Raw genomic sequence first — 25,260 nt, 5'->3', positions numbered from 1 at the left:
CCAATACCACAGCAACTTCATTCGTGGATGGAGCATTATAACGCCCAGGGTGTTCCTGAGTTGGACGCCTATCGGCATTTATAACAATTTTATAATTGTTATCATCATCTCGAGGAAGAGCTTCTAATGCCGATTTAAAACTGCATACATACGAATTAACCTGATGCAACATGTTCTGAAGTTGTGATATGAGTTCAGTATTTAAATTCGGGAAATATTGATTTCTTATATTCGACTGTTCGTTGCAGTCGGATACAAAATATATTTGAAGAAACTTAGGTTGGTTTTCAGGCAAAAGGGATCCTATCAAATGGTAAACCTGACCTTGTATCTTAAAAGTAGGCATGAAATGACCTTCTGAGATTTGTTGAGCGCCAAAGGATGTCATTTGAAATGCACTATTATAAGTGCGAATATTATCTAAAAACTGTTTAGATTGTATATGTTCCCCTAAAAGTAGTGATTTCAAAGGTTCCGGTGGGTCTTCGAATGAAGGCAAATTTATTTTACCTGTAGAACAACAGAAGCCAGCTGACTCCTTACTCCACTTTGAAGCATTACAAAAACGACATACCACGTTCATATCGCCTATTACAGAAGATGATCCATAATCAATTGTGAGGTTATAAGCAAACCCACTTTTATATTTGTCGGACCAAGCCACCGAATTTCTAGATTGATCTTCTATGTGTACATCTAAGTTATTAAGGCTATGTCGAAATCTGTCTGCAGTAAGACGGGCCTCTCGCTGTTCGTCCGTTTCAAGAGACCGAATATTTTCGATTCTTAATCTTTCATTAGACAAACTTACTGATCGTTCTTGTCTCAAAGAATTATAATATTCGCGTACCGACTCTAGTCGTTGTTCATGCTCATGTGCGTCTTCGAGAGATCGAATAACATTATGGTGCACCCTATCATTTGTCAAACGGTCTTCATATTGAGTTAAAGTTTCAGATTCTCGAGATAAAATATGACGTTCGCGGTCAGCTGTGAGACGCAATTCCCTCTCAGTGTAGGTTTCTGACTCGCGAGACAATATATGACGTTCGCGGTCAGCTGTGAGACGCAATTCCCTCTCAGTGTAGGTTTCTGACTCGCGAGACAATATATGACGTTCGCGGTCAGCTGTGAGACGCAATTCCCTCTCAGTGTAGGTTTCTGACTCGCGAGACAATATATGACGTTCGCGGTCAGCTGTGAGACGCAATTCCCTCTCAGTGTAGGTTTCTGACTCGCGAGACAATATATGACGTTCGCGGTCAGCTGTGAGACGCAATTCTCTGTCAGTGAAGGTTTCTGACTCGCGAGACAATATATGACGTTCGCGGTCAGCTGTGAGACGCAATTCCCTCTCAGTGTAGGTTTCTGACTCGCGAGACAATGTATGCCGTTCGCGGTCAGCAGTGAGACGCAATTCTCGTTGTGACGCAGTTTCAGCATCTCGGGATAACACATGTTGTTCTCGGTCAATGGTAAGCCTCAGCTCTCGTTGAGAAGAGCTTTGAGACGCCCGTGATGTAGCTCGTCTCGCTCTGTCAGCTGCTAATCGCATCTCTCTCTCTGGAGAGCTTTCATTGGCTCGAGAGGTTGAGGCACTAACTCTCATAGAGTTTAACCGATGTGCTCTTTCCTCTGCCGATTCTTGAGAACGCGCATTTCTCATCCTTTTAGCATCTCTCGAATTTCGAGATAAAGATGGTCGTTTTTTAGGTGGCATTGTGTATTTTTAATCGACGGTAACTGAAGCTACCTTACACTTACAATTATATATAGTTATTATGTAATAATTACGAAAATAAACTATTAATATAATAAAACACTACCAATTACGAAAATAAACTATTAATACAATTAAACACTACCAAAATAACTAATATAATAATAACGAAAATAAACTATTAATATAATTAAACACTACCAATTACGAAAATAAACTATTAATTTAATTAAACACTACCAATTACGAAAATAAACTATTAATTTAATTAAACACTACCAAATTACGAAAATAAACTATTAATACAATTAAACACTACCAAAATAAATAATATAAAAATTACGAAAATAAACTATTAATATAATTAAACACTACCAATTACGAAAATAAACTATTAATACAATTAAACACTACCAAAATAACTAATAGGTGTACCTACTACTAATACTATTAATCTAATACCTATTATATAAACTAACAACAAAACAATTCTAAAAATAAACTATTCAAAGACTAAAAGTCGTGCTGATAAGCACGGCTTGCAAATAACAATTATTGATTGTCAATAAGGTCGAACAGTCTGAACGTCTATTCGCATCAACAGCCAAATATTGTATGACGCTCGAGCGCGGACCCCCCGCCTTTTTATACCTCCCGCCACGACGCGCGTCGAGCGCGGCAACCGATACACAAAAATAATCCTTATAGCATGACTCTGTATTCACGCGCGATTTCTTATTATTTCATGTATAACTTTGGTGTTTCTACACCGATTTACCTGATTCTTTTTTTATTGAATAGGTAATAATGTTAACTTTTTTAATTGGGGATGAGTGATAGTGTTATAAACGTTAGAGTAGACAAATACAATCAGAAATCTCCGAATTGCTAAGCCATCGGGAGTTTCACGTGTTATTGTGAGTCAACCATAAAAGTTAGACATATGCTGTCGAGGAATATTTTTTATATAATTTTAGGGAGAATATTTCCGTCATACATGATTTCTATGTAGCTTTAACCTATAAGCCTGCACACGTGACGGAAGCTTAAAAAATGGAGTAACTTACCCCGTTTTCCCAATATTTCCCTTCACTGCTCTGCTCCTATTGGTCGTAGCGTAATGAAAAGTATACTATAACCTGCCCAAGAGTATGAAGAATAATTGTGCCAAATTTCGTTAAAATCCGTCGAGTAGTTTTTGTTTCTATAACGAATATACAGACAGACAGACAGACAGACAGACAGACAGACAGACAGACAGACAAAAATTTTACTGATTGCATTTTTGGCATCAGTAGCGATCCCTAACCACCCCTTGATAGTTATTTTTTAAATATATTTTATGTACAGAATTGACCTCTCTACAGATTTATTATAAGTATATAGGTTATATAGGTTATATTATACTTCTAGGGAAAGTCAACGACCTCAAGCACTATTTGAACGAGATCGGCGCCAGGTGCAGATTAATTGCAAAAGCAGGAAAAAGGCGTGACATTGCTGTGAAAATACATATAATAAAACAGGCTTCCTCAAGGCAGCCTGGAAGTTCCGACCTTAATTTTTGTATTTACCGACGACCAGCCTTGCTCTTTAGGTATTGTTTTTTTTTAAGAATCTGGTTTCTGGGTTTGTGGTCAATTCGAAACATACTACGCTTAATTTATAGCAAGGCATTATGAAGAAAAAATAGTAATTATGTGTACTAAGCGCGAGTTTCACTATCACCGATTAGTAATTTAACGGGAACTTATGTGCCGGTGGTGAAACATTCCCTTAATATATTTGCTAAGCCAGGTAAGAAGGTCCTATAGCTCATTCGTTTCGTAAAAGCCTTGAATGAAGCTAACTGCGGAACTTACAATGAGGTTACACCTACGAAGAAATAACTAGTTCCAGCTTCAAATATAAATCGTGTTCATACTAAAAACGTTTCGAACATATCTTAACCTTCTCAGATATCTGTAGAGAAAGGCACCTTTTGAGGTGCACCATTTAAAACTAACAAGGTTTATTTAATGAAAGCTTTTTCTACTTTACATAAAAATAACTTCCATTTAAAAGAAAATATTGTGTCATCATCATTTCATTTATTTGCTCAACTTACTGACAATTTCGAAAATCACAGTTATTTTTGACATTTTGTAATATTCAATTACATGATAACAGCTATCAGCTGTGGTAAATGGGAAGTGGGTATAAAATGGTATTAAATATTATTATTTATTGGCCGCGGTATATTACATATTTCTATTGAGTAATTATTACAATAGGTACTTATGGGTAGGTCCATCATATTACAAAGTTTAAAGTAAAACATTTTCTTATAAAATCTGTTAAGTTGTCATCGAAAATGAAAAAAATGATAATAATACTAATAAATAACATTTATCAATTTGTAATTTAGAATCATATTAATTTAAAAAGTAATGGAGTGAGCAAAATTAAGGGCGACTCATGACGTCGACTTCATTTTATGGACATGAGAAGTAATGTACAATTGATGAAGCGAAACCAACAACAATAATAATACATTTACAATTTAAATTATTCCAGTGATCATCTACATATGAAACAAAACAAAAGCGTTCGTGTATTTTAACCTATGGAAATATGATAGAAAAATCACAATATGTCATTGGAATAATCATCCTACAGATACAATAAAAAATTAATGGTGTCATCTGTGATACCACTTAAGGGTTAGTACTTAGATATATTTTAATGGTGGGATCGTAGCTCATCTATATACAATACCAACAATTTCAATAGACTTATACAATCACTCGAGTCCCCTACAGCGTCTACAGGTAGCGCGGCCTCGCACGCCGCTGTTGTCCGCGGTGGAGTCCCGACGCGACGCCCACAACGCCGTACAAAGCCGCGACGCATACATAACTTTATTGCATTCAATTACCACTCTACTTCAAAATATTTTCAAAAGGCCTACGTTATAATGTCTAACATTAATGTTTTGTAATTTCTATGGGAACACGAAACACCAAGATTTCCAATTCAAATATTTGCATTGTGGCATAATAACCAGTCGATATATCTGATATATTATGTAATCTGTACAAGACTATTATTTACGATTTATGCCATTATGTTAGCCAATGAATGTTACAATCATAATAATATTAATGATAAAATTTATATGACATGGATAAGTTGTTTTAGACACGAGCTTCATATTCAATACATAGTAATAATTTACATACATAGCTGCAAGAGAATGTTCACAAAAACGACATACATAAAATATTAACCCGAAGCCTACATCCAAACTACATCAACGCGCAAAAAGCGTCCAGCGTTTCTCCGTAACATACACATTAAAAGTAATTATTAAAAGCGGTACACTAATTAACCGCAAGAGACAAAAAAAAACATTAGGATCGAATATCGTCTTGAGATCAATCATAGTAAAACGAAGGTATATTCCACTTTGTTCGCCAAGGCGAAATCAGCTGGGTGACATGAGGAGACTGAAGGATCGATCTACTTCGTTCACTTATGACATCAATAAGGTGAACCAAGTGGAACATACCACAACGAAGGGCTGAATCCGTGGATCCACAACTAACGATACGAACACATCCACCGGGCACTCTCACTCGTCACTCACAGTCTATGGTACACGGTGTATATCTAATAGTAATAATATATGCAGCCTTGTGTAGGATGCGCGGGGCGCACGAACAATGGAATAGGTGTGTGCCGTGGGGCGTGTCTTTGGTATGCGCGGGGCCTGCGCCGGGCCTGGCGGCTGGCCTGGCGGGGCCGGGCTAGCGGGCGGGCCTGGCCTGGCGGGCGGGCTGGGCCTAGGCCTGCTTGACGCGCTTGCGCGGCGGCCCGATGGGCGGGATCTGCTGCTGCTGCGTGGCGAGCGCGCGGAAGGCCTCGGCGATGAGGTGCGGGTGCGACGAGATCATGTTCTTCCAGCCCGCCGTGTCCATCACGTCTGTCGCGTGACTCCTGTAGGACATCACACAATTTTAAACATTGCTAAGTGACAAAATATTTATGAATAACAGACTCAACTGTTGTTATATTTCTTCATTATAATAACCATATTACAAAAGGATTGACTGCAATATTTTTTGGGCATGTAATAATCTCGGATTGCGTTGATTGACATGAAATAACTTCAAGACAGTAAATGAAAACGTATTACAAATGAGAACCTCCTTTTTTGAAGTCGCTTAAAAATTACATATAAACATTGGTACTTACGTGTTAATAAAATCAATAGTTTGCGCCTTGAGTTGGTCGGCAGAGTGTAGGTCCGCCAGTATGAGTGTGTCCGCCGCCGTCTCCACCGACAGGCTCAAACAAAGCGCCTCTTCGCACATTACTTTTAACCGCTCCAATGCATACTGAAAACAGAAAAACAAGATCATTAATAATATAGGTCGCAATTAAAATAAAAGCGTAATCAATTCAGAACGCCATTAGAGGTCGTGTTACATGTAAATGGGTCAAAGTAACAAGCACATGGTAACATGTTTTTAATTAGACTGATAGCCAAAAAACCCGACCTCCTTTTCTTATTATACCCCAAAATATACTTATATGCTGCACATACACACAGTTATAAGACTAATAAAGAAAGAACACAGACTGAGCGACGCTGAGGGGAATATTTCTATCAAATACTTATTGCTATTTTAACCGTAACCGTAATGCTTCAAAAGACAAACGTATATCACTCGCCAATCTGTAGGTTATTTCTGGCTACTCTCAAATTTATTTATAACCTAACAAATTTGACATCGATTTTTATTTTTAATATATTTTGTTACGGCGGCAACAGAAACACATATCCAATGAAAATTTGAACTGTCTATCACGGTTTATGGGATACCGTTTGGTGATATCGTAGTAGTAAGTTTTTGTTTTACCCTTCGAGTACGGAACTCTAATAATGTCCAGTCATATTTAGCACGAGGCAACATCAAGAATGTCGTCCGCTATTAAAATAAAGAATTCATATCGTGAACGTCACGGAATATTGCGCATATTGAATTCAATTTACCCCATAAACTCTGTGACGGCTGTTACTTGTAATAGTTCGAATCACGTTGTTAGACATCGTGCGGGGAATCTTTCTATCAATTTCTAGTTGCACGTGCTTAGTGCTTATTATCTCTGACTGGTATTTATCTCGCTGCGTGACGGATAGTCAACATCTAATATATGATTTATTTCATGATGAAACGTGTTGATCTTGATCCTAGAAAATTCCATTTCATAGAGGAGGTATTTTTTTTCGAATTTTAGAAACGTTGCACACGTTTTTTAGCTTTCATATATACCTAGATGGATCTATGTTCTATTTGGATGCGATACTATATCCGAGCATAAACGAAGAATATAAATTACAGCCTCGCATTAATTATATTTTCAAGGCTTCAATATTTTACTAAACACGTACTAATGTGTAACAATTATGTAAAACCTATCCGACGTGCCACGTGATTTAATTATTAGAAGATTAATCAAAACATTCCAAGCCTAATTAAGAGTAAGTAATTGGCCCTTCTCTGTATTTTGTTTGACTAGCTTGTTGGTCTAGTGGTTAGTGGCCGATTCCGATGGCCGGGTTCGATTCAACGGGACACAGTTTATGTGACGAGTACGATTATTTGTTCTGTGTCTGGGTGCCATTTATCTGCATTATTTATGTATTTAGAAATATTTAAGTATGTCCGTTAGTTGTCTAGTACTCATCATACAAGGTTTACTTTGATTGACACTAGATGGCGTTGTATAAAAGTTTTTAAAAGTTACCTTATCAGCGGCTGCTAATAAGTCGTCGGCCATCTTGTCTAGGTTGGGCGCACGTCCAGTGTAAATAAAACGTAACATCTCCCGCAGCACTTCGTGGTCCACGTCGGTGATGTCTACTCGATTCCGTTTCCTCTCTTCCATTTCATGTTCAAACATTGCTGCGAATACTGGACTCCGTGCTGGAATGTAGATAATAAATACATTAATATGATTGAATAAGTTTAATTTTTACGAGAACCTTACTATACCATTTTTTTTAAAGCTAGCTCTTTTTAACAACGCTTCTATTTTTTTCGAGCGCATTATTATTATTAATTTTATTTCTATATTGATGTTTGTTCAAGTTGATAGTTCAAATTATATAATTCAGAATGATAAAAATAATTCTAAGAGCCAAAGCCATTAAAACCATCCTAATTATAATATTCTTACAGTGCCCCAGCAGTCTAACTAGTCTAACAATTAACAACGAAACTAATCCTGTTTAAATAAAATAGCTAACAAGTTTTTGATGTCAGTTTTAACGCCACAAACAGTGTTAAACAAAAGGAAAAACAACGGAAATCCCATTAGCCCAGCTTTACCGTAATGTTATCACCAACCTACATACGAGAATTAAATTTGTAAAGTAACAAATTCTAATCGTGTGATCTGGATTCAAACAAAAATTTTATAAAAGCGAGTTATTGTCGTTACTATTCTCAATTGGGTTAACGTGTTAGTATAGTTAGATATAAGTTGTTTACGAAGAGTTTATAATAATTTAAATTATTGAAAACGGAAAAGGTGTAGAAATGTTCGAACGTTCCTATGTAACAGAAAATATTTGGGACAGATGGATACAGGCCACTACTATTGCTTTTATTTAAAAGCTGCCTCGAGATTCATTTATTTTAATATTCAGAATATGCGATGTTAGCATCGAGTAGGTTTTGCTTAGATATCCTCTTTTATATAGGTTTTCTGCTGGAATATCCGTCCAAGCTGCCCCGCTTTTGGAATAGTGCCAGTAAATGACAGTTAAGGCTAGTTGCCTATTATGAAAGACATTCTACAGCGTTTAGTAATTCTCGAGTATAAATTATGTAACTATAAGCTACCTTTAAATAACCTAAATTTTGTTCATAATTAAAGCTATTTTTGGATATAATAAACCAGTCCATGTTTACAGAACTAATTTGATAAGAATTTTGGGAAAACCCTAGAAGCTACCATATCACTAGGTTTATTATTGTGGGCAGTATTAGTTAGACTTGTGGTTGTTTGTTCGGTTTTAACATATAAACATATTTATAACAGGCATTGACGACAATATTTTGTTTGTAATTAAGTACGTACGTAACAATTACTGAACAAATTCAAATGACTGGACGTTAAGTTAAATAATTGATTGATTATATTACTTGTAATACAATATGTATAGTTTTCTTAGCAAATGTTTGTTGATTTAAACGTGGCAGTAAAACCTTTTTATAGCTGCATGTAAATCAATCTATTACATCATATACAAAGCAGGAAAACAAAGACTATAAACTTTGACTGCAAACAATATGTGCGATGTGTGCTGAGATGATCTATACTCGTTTATTCTTTACCAACATGTTACTGAGAAATCTTTTGCTCTACTTTGAAATAGATGAACATTAACATGTTTCGAAACACATTCATAAATTAAATATTTAATTCCCTAATTTAATAAATCAAAGTAAGGTCACAGTGATTTTTCAAACCTAAATGCTATGACAAAGAAAATAAGGTTCAAAATTCGTTAATAAGAACGGTCGCCGAATGAGTAGCACAAGGAAACTGCAGGGGGTTATGGGACAAAAATAACCGATGCCCTCTCCTTGGCCCAATAGTCTATATTCTTTTCAGTAATACTCATTTACAAAGCTGTGCAATAAAAACGGGATCATAATTTCTATTCTGATTATGTAGGTTGCATTGTTTCTTTTCTTTGAAAATTTATTTGAGGCAGTTACTGAACGTAAACAGCTGGGATATAATAGACAACTGCATAGCTAACGACATCAGGTAATGCTCCATTATAATTAAGGTAGTATTTGGAATGGTTTGATGTACAAATAAGCAATGATGTTTACCTGCTAAAATGGCTTTATGCGCTTGGAATTCCCTTCCGCCGACTGCTAACGTGACGTCCGAAAACCTTTCATTGTCGAAGAGCGCCCCTAAGTCGTCGGATAACCGACACTCGGGCACTTTGAACTGTACTACGTTGCTCTGACCACTAATGTTGATACTGTCCGCTACGACTGACACTTCGCAGAATATCGTCAGCTTATCTTCAGGTAGAAGGCCATTCGCTTCATCGAGTAAGAAGTCTCTGGAAATGGGAAAGAAAGTAATAAGCATACATATTTATGGACACACTTTACTTGCTGTAAATCCGCGGCCTAATATACTTAATAAATAGACTGTACGTTGTTTTATAGATAATAAAATAATAGAGATGAGTTGTGGGAAACCCTTCTCGTTCTAAAACTCGTTTTTTACGCAGTCGTAAAAACGTTAGCACCCGGTAAAGTTACGAGCAAGTGTAAGTTGCGGTTTTCGGATCACCGCAATGGAAGATTTAACCCGAAGCCAGTCGTTAGTAGCGCTCGCTCCCCTATATTACCCACGAAATGGAAGCCCCGTTCCGAAATAACGGATCCCCTCTGTATTGTAGCCAACGCAATACGACTTTCATGTTAAATACTATGATCTATTGTGCATTTCCTTAATTGTTATGAGCCTTAGCCACGTTAAATCCAGACTACCGATCTTCATTTCTATATTTTATTTATGTTATGTAGGCATAGTAACCAACATTAAAGGTTGACCACGTGGTTGGAGCTCTGTTACAACAGGTACTTAACAATAAAATGGTCGTTGGTAAAGCATTAAAACAAACAATGTTAGATTTATGAACATCGCAGGCCTTGACACAAAAAGAACTTCCGAACCATTTGTTTTAATCTAGGTTCGTTATTTTGGACGAGGATAAAATCTGTAATCACATTAGGCAACACCTCTTTTATGTATTGAAATATTTAATAGTCACTGCAAATGCCTTGAATTTTGAGTGCTTTAAGGCTATTCCATGAAAACAGAACACGATTACGTATTCAACTTTCTTTGCTAGTGGTTATCTAAAACTAGCAGTGGAGCGCCAGAAAACGCCACGTGCTGCAATTTATCATCATTACCATTTGCTTGTCGTGTACTCAATATTTGAGGTCGCGGCGACCTATCTAAACCTTCTACGAATAGAACATAATAATATAAACAATAGTCGTTACGATTCCGAACAAAATTGTAAATAGTTTGTGACTATTATATGAGTAGTAGTCACTGCGTGACTTACAAAGGGGTTGATTTACACCCAACCAATAATAAAGGAGCCATGATGGCGTAAAACATTTCACGTAACAGCTGTTGCTACAAAGATTTCACGTGTGTCGCCGGGGGCCAACATAACGTGGTGTTTATTGCCCCCGCACAAGCTACCCATATAGTATCTGAAGTGGGGAATAAAATTATATTAGACTGTGCCGTTACGTGGGGTCCGCCCCCTGTAACTGAACGCTACGAAAAGCTTCACTTCCTACAAAATCCATACCGGCTTAAAAATGGTTCCGTTTTATCATTCTCTGTTGTTTTGTCGTACCGTCTTGTGAACTAGTAACTATGGATTCTGAACCATTACGTTTGAGAAACGTTTAACATTACAAAACAAATATTATGCCACTTTTGTTGACATTATTAACGCAACATGTTGTAACTGGGAACAAATAAACGATCGTTGACATAATGTGTTGAATAATATTATTAATGGTTAAAAAATTACCTTCTAATGAATTTTTTGAATCCCCAATCCTTGCCTTGAACAAATCTGTAGGCGCGCTGTGACTCCATTGCTTTTGTTTCTTCTCGCTTTGCATTTAATATTGAAAACTTGAATTTTGCCCGCACTTCTGATTTATTACACGACACTAATAATAGGTATAATGATAAATAGTCTTTGCTCTCTTCATCGAGTCCTTTAGGATTAACGCGGAGACACCACTTTAACTTGTCACTAGCACCAGCGGAAAAAGTCGATGATTTTAACACTTCACCCATTTCTTCTCTACAAAAACTAAAATTGTTTATTGTCCACATGTAACTGAACTTAACCACTTTGACCTGAAACAAAGGAAATATAAATTAAAATACTGTTTCATATTCGTTCTCAAAGTCTAACATAAAGGGTAAGTAAATAGAAACACCTTCGACTCAAAAGGTGGATTAGTACAGTGTACGCACGTACAACTGGTTTGACAATCAAAGGCAGATGTATATTGTTCAAGGCTTTATAAATAATGGAGGAGTTTATCACCAAGCGCAGTAGACACTTTCTCAAGGTTCCTCGGCCAGCCGGGTGACAACTATAAAACAATAAATCTTGGCCTGGGCGGATCCTAACTATACAATTTAATGTTTCGTGCTTTGTCTCTAATTACCTCACAGACAGCCTCTATTGAAAACAAACAGTCGGTTAAATAAATCATAACAAATAAAACGTCACGAACAAAGGGACAACACTTATTATTACAGTTTATGATTCAAGGTTAAGCTATTTTTACCGTTTATTATATAGAGTTTGACGGTCTTTGATCTTGGGTTCAAATAATTGCAATAAACATAAATCATAATATAGTACAGTTGTTACTACTCGGGTCTATTCGTGCATTGTGCTCGTAGAGGCTCTATGGTGGCAGTAATTCCGATTATAATTTATAAGTGCCGATATAATAATTAGCATGGTACGAGTGATGTGAACGTGATTGGCGGCGTGGCGGGGGCCCTGAGGCATCATCGAGGTGGACACTTGGGCCTCAGCGTGGCTCGGGAGGAATAGAAGTAGCGAAGTCGCGGGCGCAACCTGGCTGTCGCTGGTCGTTGCCCTCGACCGTTGCTTGGCTTGCGGTGCTGCTGGGGTCTTCGCCCGGTCGCCGACCCGCGACAAGGCCGCCCGCATCATCCCCGGTCCCCGCGCATTCGCGGACACATAGATAACATCCGTTTGCAGATTCCACCGCCATATAAAAGCCTTTTATGTGTGTTACTAGTAAACCAGCTTTTAAGGACTCAAAGAAAACATGTTTTGTTTTAATAATAATAGAAGAGTCAAACTAAGAACTTAAACGTCCTCCTCTGGTATGAATCACATTTTAGGCCACACTGCACACGAGTTCACACGACGCCATAGCCATCAAGTTTTGTGGACGTAAGCTGTGTTGATTTGAAATATGTAATGAATTCTTTGTACGGTTGTTTGGTATAGTTGACTTCAAAGAGAGCTCTAATTGACGCGATAGCATGCGAAGTTTATTGTTGTCGCGTTTCCGAGTACTACTGAAGAACGTGATTATCGGCGGGCGGCACGTGGCGTGGTTGCCCGGCGCATCCACACGTGTTCCAAGCTAGCCAGCTCTTCACAATCCGATGCGGAAGCGGAAACATGCCTGTCTCCTGAATAAGACTCTGTTCAATACACGTATACCATCAATTACGTTACTGGCACGTATTTAGATGTCGACTCCGTTAAACAACGGTAAACATACATAAAGTACGACCAAAAACGGATTCCCTGAGATTATAACTTGAAACAGATCTTAATAAATATACGCGCGGCTGCGTCTCATTCAAAGCAACAAAAAATACCGTTATATCAAACTAAATAGATTTTTGGGCAAAAACTGGTAAAAATGGTAAGACCAGATTGTAGTCTATGTCGCACAACGGTCGTTCCAATTACCTAAGCGATGACTGATGAGCATCCACCGGGAAAATCACTTTTATGAGGTGATACCTCAATGTAAGAAATAAGAACATCTTTCCGGCAGCCGTGTACTCTTATCGCTACTACCGACGTCTTACAGTGGGTACACCTCATACCTTTTATTGACGTCTGCGAGAACAAACGATAATTATGTAACGCGTAAGAGAGTGACGTTAGCGTGGTTTAAACGTTTCGGTTCGCATAACTAACATATCAGGTATTTGTTTATCAGAGAAATAGTCTCGGAATTGGATTTTTCATATCAATAAATACCGCGTCTATTTGCGTTTACATAGCTCTACCACGTGACGCACGAGTCTCACCAGTTTGCACAGTGGACACGTGTCTGCAACTCTTCCTCATTTATATACATAGGTACATGTAAACTCATATGCGCGTAACATTTTCAAGTTCATCAATACCAGCCTTGGTAAACACTTATTATCGCGTATTTGTACCACATTAACAGATGACTAGTATTAATACTCTACAAATTTGCGTGAGTATTTACAGCTGTTTCGTCGTAGGATTTGTTGTTCAAAGTAATGAATAGACACAATGGTGGTTACCGCGTAAGGAATAGCAGCAATGCGTCCGTTTTGGTGTGTCTACTGTCCGCGCATGGGTTCTTAATATATGTATTACAAAAGTTTATTCTAAGCAGAAAACGGTGAAGTTCATTTTATGTAAGAGTTGCTAGACGCATCACGTATTATGTCGTCTACGTGGTATATGATGGGATAGATTACCTGTGTGAAGCACCAGTTCTCCGCGACGGGCGTGTTGCCGTCGTGCAGCGGGCTGGGCACGCGGCTCACCGCCATCCCGCCGGCGCCGTTGGAGGAGACGCGCGCCGACTGAGGAGCGGGCGCGCCGCCGCCCGACCCTCCACCGCCGCACTCGCTGCCCGACCCGAGCCTGCAACAATGCACATCTCCGTCAGATACACTGACACGACACCCTACACTTGAGCTGAAAATAAAGACAACGCACGTACAACATGACGCTCCAACGATTTTACCCAACGCTTGGTGTGTGGCCAACTGAACTGAAACTTGACTCAAGCCCACGAATATTTTAAAAGTTTGAACCCGTATAAACCGGACGCGACAGCGTCATATTAAGCAGTGAGGTAAACACGGATAGCGACTGTCAACCAGTTAGCAAAGCATAAAAAAACTTTCGCATTTGCATCGCAGCTACTCTACAAAAAGTTTTGGACATTTCAGTATTTTTAATAAGAAATTTACTCATCTGTTTCTCTTCACTTCATAATATTCATGATTTAGTTTCTTAAAGTGACTTATTACTAACTAGTTACTGATAAAAACTACATAGGCAATTGTGAGAAGAAAATAACGAAGCAAAAAGTGTGTGTAAAATCTATCAGTTTGAACTGATTTAGAAAGGTGTAAAAAATTGTATTTTCATTATTCTACATGTGACACATTATGCATGTATATGCATATATGTTACGTGTGTAATCCATTAGGTATGTATACTAAATAACTCGTGTATCACGTTTTTATCTAATGGTAGGCACTAACTAAGGAACGCCATGTGTGTCTAATGCATTGATTATCTTAATGAGATCGTCCATACTAGAAATAGATACGCATACTAACGACTAAACAGCTACATAACAAACCTTGTCTAATAAAAATAACAGACAAAGCACTCGATAACCGAGTTTGTTTAGGCTTAAAATCTAAATGAGCGATAACATAAAAACATGATTTTGTTTATCTCCAGGTCACCCCTGTACCCAACTAATTTAATGCCGTATCACTCCCAAAGATACAGACGAATCAATGTGACTTGTGAATTAGGAATAAATTATTTGTTCTGTAGAATAAATAGGCACAAACTGAACTTGTAAGTCAAACGGGGCAAGCATAGATGATGTCACCCAACTTGTCTTGTCTTATTGCCTTATACGTATTCCAACTTTTATATATCTTTGTGTCTGGTCTATGACAACAACGCATGTAGGTATTCTTAAAGATACAAAGTAATAAGTATGGATTACACACGATGATGGTAATTGTTGTACACAGTGCTGGTTACAACTCAATAAACCTAGGTAAAATAACGCACCATTCAAGTCATTGATTAATATGTAAGAGGAATCACATCGCCATGCTTTGAAATCTATGATGTGGAAGCTCGTATTATACAAGCACATAGTCAAGAAATGCGTTTTGCTACATCAGGATTTGATCATGTTTTAGCAATATTGTTAAGGCTGCACAACTTCCGATCAGATTTAACCGTAATCGTAAAACAAATGTGTCAGGTCGGACCAGTAATTTTGTAACACGGATAAAAATTGAAGCGTTTAACAAATACAATAAGCTAACGAGTGACCTAGTGGCCGATAAGCAATACCTGCAAATTCTCATAGAATTGAATGCAAGGCGAAAATGTAGCAACGTCGTAATACGCCAATCAACGATCGTAGTTTCGCTTCCCAAATCTGGGACGCGAACACAATACATTATACACACTTTATAAATGTATGTACCGGTACGTGCGCCGCGAGGACGGTCGGTCGTGAACAATGACGGGTCGGCGAAAGAAGAGTTGCACGTTAGTATCATTTGGCTTTTAGGTTTCGGTGCCGTCAAAATGTCGAGAGCATGTCGAAGTGGGACACTTACAATGTGCGAGATTTGACCGTCCTGCGAGACTTTCACGAACTGAATTTCGATTACCAAATACGCGTTAGAATCTGTGTCAGTTTCATCACCGCTCTGCATCCGTTCACAGTCCGCGTGCGGTCGTTTTTGTAAAAGTATAATCGTACCATGCCAGTTAACTGGATACGTCTTTGGTCACCCCGATTTTCAGTCACAAAAGGCTGCTTTGTACCTTTGTGAACACCAATTATATTGTTATTTTATGTCAAGAATATACCAGGTTTCTGTGTTTATTGATTATGCCGTTTTATTATTTAATTTAAAATTATCCTAAAACCGGTGTGCAAATGTTGTTTCTAGTTACCATTTCGCAAAGGTTATACCGATTTCAGCCTGTTTATGGAATCATTTGATTTAGAATAGTTTAAACAAGTAATATCACAAGGACATTCTGCGAAATGTGTTAATAAATTGGCAAAAACTCAGCGTGTAAATCCGATTTTACGGGCGTCCATAAAGGAAGGTTTTATTTACTTGTTCCCATTTTTCCGAAGTTGTAGCGTAATTCATGACCACAAACGTTTGTGAACACACATATCACAAATATCGACTTGCTGATAATATAATACTGAGGACTTCTGATGAACTCTACATAATCATTCCATTGTACATCGTACCCAAACATATTGTGGTACGGGTTAACTGGAATATTAGTAAACAAGCGTTGTTCCAGATCATTGCATACAAATATTTATGACTTCTTCTATGTTAAGAATTTTAAGCGTGTAGAAATATAGAGTGCGACTACGGAAGCCACCTACGTATAGCTGGAATAAAATGGACAGTTCTGGTCAGCATTCAAGCAATGAAATGAAGTATGTCAAACATAAAAAAGTGTCACAGCACTAAATAAAAGTAGGCTAAGTGAATTAATCGACACGACCCAGAAACTGCGACTGCGGAGAGCCGGGTCTTGACTAGTGATGTGATGTTGAAGGAGAGTAATATTTAACACCTAATAAATTTTAATTCACCTCGTTTCTTTTTCTTTAAAGTTTTGATTGCACAGTCGTGCATGTATTTGATTGCTCTAAAAAACCTTTAAATCTAATTTATTTTCAGGAGATTTATTTTTAACCTGAGAAATTATGTTCCAGAACATATTCCTCACAAATTATAGGTTAATATATTTATTTGATGTTGTGTTAACTTTTTATAGGTGGATAACTTGTCATTCTGTTGGGTGCAGATAAGATATCGTACGCGCAGCGATCACTCCGAGGTCGATCAACAATTTGCCACTGTGGCAAATGGAGCGGCCCGACCGACCTACATTCAGCTTCAGTAAACCGCTCCTATGACGATTAACAATAGGTGAATCATCATATCAACTCATCTATTACTTTTGGCCTACATAAAATGTAGCCATAATTATACAGAGTTCTCGTGTAAGTCGAGTAGGATTTTGTTGATCTGTAGCATAATAGCATTGACGTTAAGGTTACCGTGCGGCCTGATGGCCCTTGCGGTAGACCACCCACCGATGGGACCACCTTGCTAACGACGACAAAAAATACTATTAAGAATTGTAAACGATAGCGTTTCGTCAAGATGAATTACCATAAAAAGATTATTTTTAACAAAGCCCACAGGTACCTTTAAATAATTAGTCTAAACAATTTTACGATATTTTAACTAATTAAAAAGACATAAAAATATGTATTATTATCTCGAGTTTTCTTTATCGACGCTTAGGGATTAAGGATAAGCCAAAGTCAAGTAGTATCTTAGCCTAACAACAAAAAGTGCATATAGGTGATTATCATAATATCGGTCACATATTATGATGTTAGGGTTTAAACACTGGCTATAACTTTTAACGACAAAGCATTAAGATTTTCGTTGAAAAAATATTTACGTATGCACAATGTCAAGTAGAGTGCACAAAGGTTTAACATTTGAAAGTTTTTGATATGATTTTAACGAGTCAACAACCCGTGAAATGTTGAGCAATCTACGTAGTACGTATCATCGGTCTCCCGTGGTCTTATTATAGATGTCACCCGACCAGCACGCATCCTCTTCTATATTTAAGTCCTCTCGACGTCGTTTCACTACATTATTGGGATCGGTTGGTAAATCTCAAGCCGTAAGTAGGCGCTGTAAATCGAGTGACGGTAAATCTGGCACATTTATCTGACTGACTTATGTATTTGTGAGGTAAAGTTCGTCACATTTACATCAATTTCTGTTGTGTCACGCACGTTGATTTTACATTTAGAGAAACGCTATCTGTGTTTAATCATCATCGTATTTTAATACTTTGCGGCCATGTGAAAGCTCATTATTAGCATAACAAAGAAATATCACAATAGCTATGTATTACACTAAGCTGCGAGCAATAAGTGATCTATTATAATACGTATTACTGTTCCATTTAAAATGAACACATGTTTATTGAATAAATAAAATTTATGAAAGCATTAGTGCCCTGGCATTTAAAATTAAATTATGCTCTAAATAATTCACATTCGTTTAAAAAGTTCACTTATAAATAACATCGCGGTTTACCGGGACATATCACATTGTTATTACAATTAGTTCCATATTCTACTAATGTTAAACCCTGAAAAGGTTTACAATAAGGCTGCACAACCATAAATTTGCGATCAATAATAATAATGGCGGACAGTTGCGAGACAATGGAATCGGAATAAGGACGATAGAACAATGAATGTACTGATACGCATATGAGTGGTTTTATTTTTTTAAACGGGTGGTTCGCTGATGCAGCGGGCGTGCCAAGGGGGGAGTAACCAAGTGAGCAATGCCCTCTTAACGATGACTGCGAGTTGTGACTCAGACGCCCTGAGGACGACCCGACATTATAGGGTCCTCGACTGGGATCTGAAGGACGGCTTGTTTACCGAGCAAATTGTCCTACGATATCGGTGTCGTTATTGCACATATTATTTTACATTCGCTTGTTGGTAAATACGGTGCGACAAAAACAATGGGAAACTATTTGCAATATACGCATTGAATAGTATTAAAATACAGTAACATGCACACGTTCCATATTAGGTGTACAGGAAAAATACTTGTCGAACAGAGTTATTCATGACGTGAGCACATGTCTTTAATTAATTAAAACTTTACAAATAATATTAAGAACGTGACTAGTATCTTTGATGTTACGTAGACCGGGGGATCGTATTTACACTGCAGTGTTTTTATTGATTTTGTGCTAGTTCTTGTTTGTTGAAGACACCGTTTCTTCTAAGGACTGAAGACGGTTTAAGTGGTTGCGAGGTCACCTCTCGTACACAAAGCGACTAAGCAATTCTCTGTGCTGTGACATTTTAATAATAGAGGTATTGTATCATGTCCGGCGATGACGCAACAAGTACAGATGTCGAGGTTACTTATGCGGTATAAACACCTAGTGTTCCAAATGACAAAACCTAATTTTGGAGCATGGGTACCGAGTATGAGTAATATACCTATGGTTGACTAACGAAGGATACGAATATGATTTGTTTTTTTGTGAAATATAGGTAATTTTCATTTTCCTGATTTGTGACGTTCTGCGGTTAGTTGTAACAATTTGAAATAAATACATTTGTATCCTCATCAAAAATAAACATCCATAATAAATAAATAGAAGCGAAACCCTAAATACTATAATTGTAATACGCTACATCGTGAAATTAAATTTAATAACAAAAAGAAAATCCCGCTTAGTAATAATCCATACCATGAAGAGAACAAGGTAGTTCCATATAAAAGGTGTTCAGTCGCGGTGCTGACTTTATATTAACACAGAATTATGCTTTCAGAGAATTGGCTGTGATCATAAAGCAATAAAGTATGTCAATTTGCGATGAGGTTCATGCCAAGAAGGTCCGCCGGTAAAAATAGTTTAATTTAAGTTGCTCGACAGCAAAGGTACCTACGTTAAAATAATAAAGTCATGTTGGTAACAAGGAACATCATTTAAAAGCTGTCACATGTTTTCGATACCACATTACACTTTATGAGTCGTAAACGAGAAGTGCCAAACGATAAAATGATCTGAACGAACGAATCTGGACTGCAGATCGGGGGAGATGAGAGAAGATTACATAACAAACATATCTATGTTATAATGTATGTATATGTGGCTTATGTGATGGATCAAGCAGATATAAACAGAGCAAATTGTAGGTGTGACGTCTGAAATAATCAAACACATGATGTATTCAAGGTTGCGGCGGCCGTCGGCGTCTCATAGTCCGTTGTAAATATAACAATAAAACTGTCAAAAGTGCGTTCAGTGCTGAACACAATCGACGCGATAATTTACTGTTAAACCGCAATAATTAATTATAATTACAGCTATGTTTTCTTTGCTGCAATCGATTTGGCATTACTTAGCGTTACTTAAGCTATGCACTTCGAATTGAAATGAAACACTAAGCTAGTATACCTACTCAGTTGTTTGTATATTCATATATGTAGTCTAATTATAAAATCAAAATAAATAACAGGATTGATCAATGCAAACTTAATACCCAACCAAAGTAACGAAAGAAGTCAACTGTCTTGACAGTCGCACGCGACCCCAAAGTGCTTTTGCAACCGTGACTTGTGTAACGTAATACGCAATATGGGAAAGTAAACAGTGAAACTTCACAAGCGACAATATTCACAAATGAGTTGTGGAAATGCATGTTCCACAAAGTATGCTCCTTAATACCGCTTCAATTTTATATAGTTTACCCACCCGCCGTCGAGACAAGGTAGAGCAGCAAGGAACGACTGCAAAACAGACAGCGCCGATAGCAACATAGTTACTTACATATTCAAAGGGGCTGCAGAGACATTAAAATAGACGAAACGAACTCAAACGAAAGTAGACCTTACACAAAGCAACAGAAGAGTCCCTAACATTGCGATAGCGCGATGCCCGAGCACTCGCGCTTTACATTATTTGTTATTATTCTCCTTTGTTGACTACGGTCATAATGAAATGTATAATATTATTAGCAGATGCATTTAAGAAGCGATTTTATAAACTTAGCGACAATAACATTCACAAGACTTTGTGGCGACAAAAAAACAATAACAGGTTGGTCCGTGCGATAAACTTGAGAGCCATTATATTAATTGGTACACAATCAATTTACAAATACCTTTGTCAGTATAGGTCATATGCTAAGAACTATGAGATCATTGTAGTCTGAAGAACAGCAAAGTAGGAAGATACTATATTTTTAGTTGAACACGTATGACATGTGTTATCTACTGACATGGAAGGTTATTGGTATAATATACTTGGACATACAATCACATGCAGACATTAATGCTCATTATATGTGAAGTAAATAGTTACAAGAATAGAAAACATTCTGCGTCTGTACTTAACGACTTCGAAGATTATGTCTAGAGGGCGGGCGGTATTGTTGATAAAATCCCTAAGGACTTACATTCTTGAGTGTAGAGGCCAATTAAAACTGTAAAAGTATATGTGAGACATAATAACATAATTTACATTAATAAGTAAATAGGTATTTCGTGTTAGCGAACGCGGAACTAAATGCTCATACCACCTTTATTTGTCCGCGATGTGCGAGGACGGGCAAGGTGACCGCGCTCCGACGCCACGTCATCGCAAACGATGGCGGTCCGACCTACTACCTAACAATTAAATCCCAAGTACGCGACAAATCTAAACAATCTTATATTTCTTATCAATTAGGGAAGTGTAAATTTTATACTTCCTCAAAAAAATATAAATCTTCAAACAGCGTACAAAAAATATATCAAAGATAACTATCATGTACATAAGTATCCCATTAATGTTGTTCCGTTAAAATATTGATTAACTATATTGCCTAGCGATTAACTTTCTCATTGCATATCTGAGGTGCTTTGTAAGATACCTATATTTATATCAACGACATGCTCGAAACTGTTCACGTTTAAGTACATTTGCTCTTACTAATAACTTGAGTATCATAAAAGCAGATATTTCTATAAAATGTGTGAGAAATTTTAATATAGCTGAAATGCAAGTAACCGACCGCCTTATAGCTGGTCTGATAAAGGGGAACAGAAAGAAATATTACCTTATTATTATAATTATAAGAGGGGGTGCTTCTTTCATTCTCCAGACGAGATATAACTTCTTAGTCCCCATTGGGGGAAGTCGTGCGATCAACTGAGCTATAGCATCTCATCGTGAATCGAGTTTCCACCTCTATATTAACAGTCTACTGCGCAGGTTACACGCTCAATACTTGTTAGCGAATCATTTGCAGTTTTGCGCAAATAGTTAAAATAAACTTATTATTTTGAATACTTTGCAAGTAACTCTATACACGTTTAAACAAAACTTATCTTTGTGTTTGACATTGAAAGATAAAATTAATCAATGAAAGTCACCAATAATATAAGACTAGTGAATATGAACAACGTAGGTACTTCAATTTTTATCAGCTCAAGCTGTAATCTAGGTGTACGCAATTTCCGTGTTACTATTATTTTATAAATTTATTAGATGTACAAATATATACTTCTAGTATAAGTAAGCCATGAAAACGGATCAGCGTCAATACATCGCGATTACTAATATATAAATTTATGAAGGTTATGGTTTTCGTCGACAATTTAAAACGAATAATTAAGAGCCCTTGGTGCCTGTGTCTAAAAACATTTCAATATTACTGTTATGGTTTATCGTTCCAGTAAAAACCTAAAATGTGTATTCAGAGGTCATTAGAAGGAAGCAGACATACCGGTATAGATTACTTTGAATTTGTAGTGTTTATATTAGATTCCGGACCTTCTCTAGAGAACACCGTCAGACTTGGCTCGTTTCCAACAAGATATCAGCGAGAGCTTCTTACACACAAATATTACGAAAGTTATCCGCTGCGGAATATTCAACGTTATATTCTAAATTCATTGAAATATAATATGACATGATTACACCATATTAAATACCAAAGGCATGGATGTACTAGATGTGTCTTAACTAGGTTTTAAGATAATTTTGCTCGCTACGCAGAGACTCTACATTTCCTGGTTGTAAATCAGCTTATTAGGCTTTTAATGCGGGATCCAGTGCCGCCGCCGCCGACGAACTTGAAGTTAAGGAAATGAGACAGAATTATACGAGCGCGCATAACCTCTGCTGTCGAGTAATAGAACGTTTGGCCTCGTGAGGAACCGAGCGATGGATCGACAAGCTGAATAATGGTGAGGCTACGTTGTTACGTCATGACCTTCATAGGCTGGGCTGTGACGTACACGCACTCACGCCTACCTGTTTGCACGTGGCTCAATAAAACCAACGTTATTATCCACTGTTCACATGGAAATGCAATTATACATAAAATATTAGCCTTTCCACTCTTATTATTTGTGCTGAAGTCAAAGTAAAAGAACACAAACCTGGGATTAACACAAGTATTTTAGGAAATGTAGAGTTCTATTAAATTGAATTAAATTTGTGTAACTGTAACCTAAAAATTGTTAAATATAAAATACTTAAGTAATTTAATTGGTTAAGATAAATAAATTACTTAAAAAATATTACGTACTTCAACGAAGAGGCGCGCGCGGTTTGCTGATTATACCTAGAAAGGAAATTACAAGATTGTTATAGTAATAAATAGACGGGTGACTTTGGAAGAGACCTAGGATCAAGGCTCATACTACAAAAGATTATCATGGGCACCGCAGGCGAGGATAAGCTGTAAGGCGGAAGCGTTCGACCGAGGACGAGGACGAACGGCCAATTCTGAATCAAACCGAATGCCTCGCATGTGAACCCTGAAGCGGTTTAACTTGTCGCCGTTACATTGAAACCCACATATTGCCTTTTAAATTAAACATATTTTTACCTATTCAGTTTTCATACTTATTTAAAACTTAAGTATAATCTTTTTAACATTATCTTACGTAACCTTGTCGCCAAGCTAATGAAATCTTAAATAAAAATAATATTTAGAATTTCTTAAATAAATCGTTTTGAAATTATCACGACACTTGACATGTTTTAAATACAAAGAGTGACGTGTGGTGGAGTTTGCGCGAGCCGGTTATGTAATACTTCGAATCATACGCACGTAAAGGTGCGCGAATGGGAAACGAAACCGATACACGAACAGCGCAACTCGCTCCGCCTGACCACCATACACCATCAGTATTTGGCAACACTGCCTTTGGAAAGCGAAGACATCGATGGCTGAGCAACGCTACATACAACGCTAATCTAACTAGGACAGATTGATTTATAACTCAAACAAGAAACTGTGCCACCTCGGCCCTACGAGTTCTACATTGTTTTGCCATGAATATGCAATCGCAAATAGATAAACGTTGAATCTGTAATAATATTTATTAAAGTGTCTCATTTTCATATCAAGGCAGGCTGAATAAGATCAGTAGGAAGCGCGGCGAGTCCTGTCTCATTACAAATGACAAAGGAGGCTGAAATGATTTGGCCTTAACTTGCATTGTCCTATGAATACTAGATGGCCAAAATGATTGGTGAGACCTTGACTTCAGCCTAATATAAATTGCATGACCCTACTTCCTACACTGGCGAGGGTCGTCACTGTCGATTGCCTTTAATTCTATCTAACAATTTTGATGGTCACTCGGATACCCATTTAATGGACATTTAATTCCTTGGTTATCATGCTACTGCTTAAAACAACGTTATCACGTAGTCAATAAAACACAATAGGTAACGCTTTTCTAACCAGTGTATAAAACTATAATTTATTAGTTTCAGTTTAGAACTGGACTTGAGCAGTTGCTGTAATGATGTACGTAACTAGAATCGCATTGAGTCCAGTAGGATTAAATATCGGCAAGGAGAATACAAGGTTGGCACATATACACACACGCCGAGCCGGAACACAAACTAAAACCTTGTGCTTTGTTTAGCAAATAGAAGCTATTACACCAGCGGGGTCATAGCAAAGAATCTTGAATAAAACATAATTTATTACGTCTGATTTACATGTCTTTTCTAAAACGAAACTAAACATATTCATCCTATATTTCTTTTCAACATTCAATTTCTACCTACAGGTAAAACTATCTTTACCTTTAACCTTAAATTATGTAAATGTAACCGTGCCCTCCTTTTTGCAATTCACAAAGCACTCATTTTGCAGAGCAAACAATCTATGGTACGTTGAGATATTCTCTAAAGTCTAAGCGATTTCTCGTTCGCCGCATTTATTGAAATGATTGACTAACCCTGACTCCAAACATCTGGTAAA

General features: G+C 37.3%; 1 protein-coding gene across 6 annotated transcripts in view; it reads right to left on the bottom strand.

Moving 5' to 3' along the window:
- Positions 1-3,795: 3,795 nt before the first annotated feature.
- The window catches only part of LOC113500878 (protein roadkill), a 50,755-nt gene continuing 29,290 nt past the window's right edge, over positions 3,796-25,260 (bottom strand). For 2 of the 6 annotated variants that reach the window (XM_026881798.1, XM_026881793.1), the window contains exons 2-8: positions 23,566-23,601; positions 14,090-14,258; positions 11,364-11,701; positions 9,616-9,857; positions 7,514-7,692; positions 5,957-6,099; positions 3,796-5,698 (exon numbers count right to left, since the gene is read on the bottom strand). In XM_026881798.1, the coding sequence (XP_026737599.1) occupies positions 5,545-5,698; positions 5,957-6,099; positions 7,514-7,692; positions 9,616-9,857; positions 11,364-11,701; positions 14,090-14,164 (1,131 nt within the window). In that variant the 5' untranslated portion in view covers positions 14,165-14,258; positions 23,566-23,601 and the 3' untranslated portion in view covers positions 3,796-5,544. Of the gene's footprint in view, positions 5,699-5,956; positions 6,100-7,513; positions 7,693-9,615; positions 9,858-11,363; positions 11,702-12,141; positions 12,798-14,089; positions 14,259-23,565; positions 23,602-25,260 lie in introns of those variants that run through there. The other 4 variants (XM_026881796.1, XM_026881794.1, XM_026881795.1 and 1 more) reach the window with 3 other exon arrangements.

This window comes from Trichoplusia ni, chromosome 14 (genome assembly GCF_003590095.1).
Source record: "Trichoplusia ni isolate ovarian cell line Hi5 chromosome 14, tn1, whole genome shotgun sequence".
NCBI lineage: Eukaryota > Metazoa > Arthropoda > Insecta > Lepidoptera > Noctuidae > Trichoplusia > Trichoplusia ni.
The sequence above is the reverse complement of the archived record's forward strand: the minus strand, read 5'-3'. Positions and strand labels throughout refer to the sequence as shown.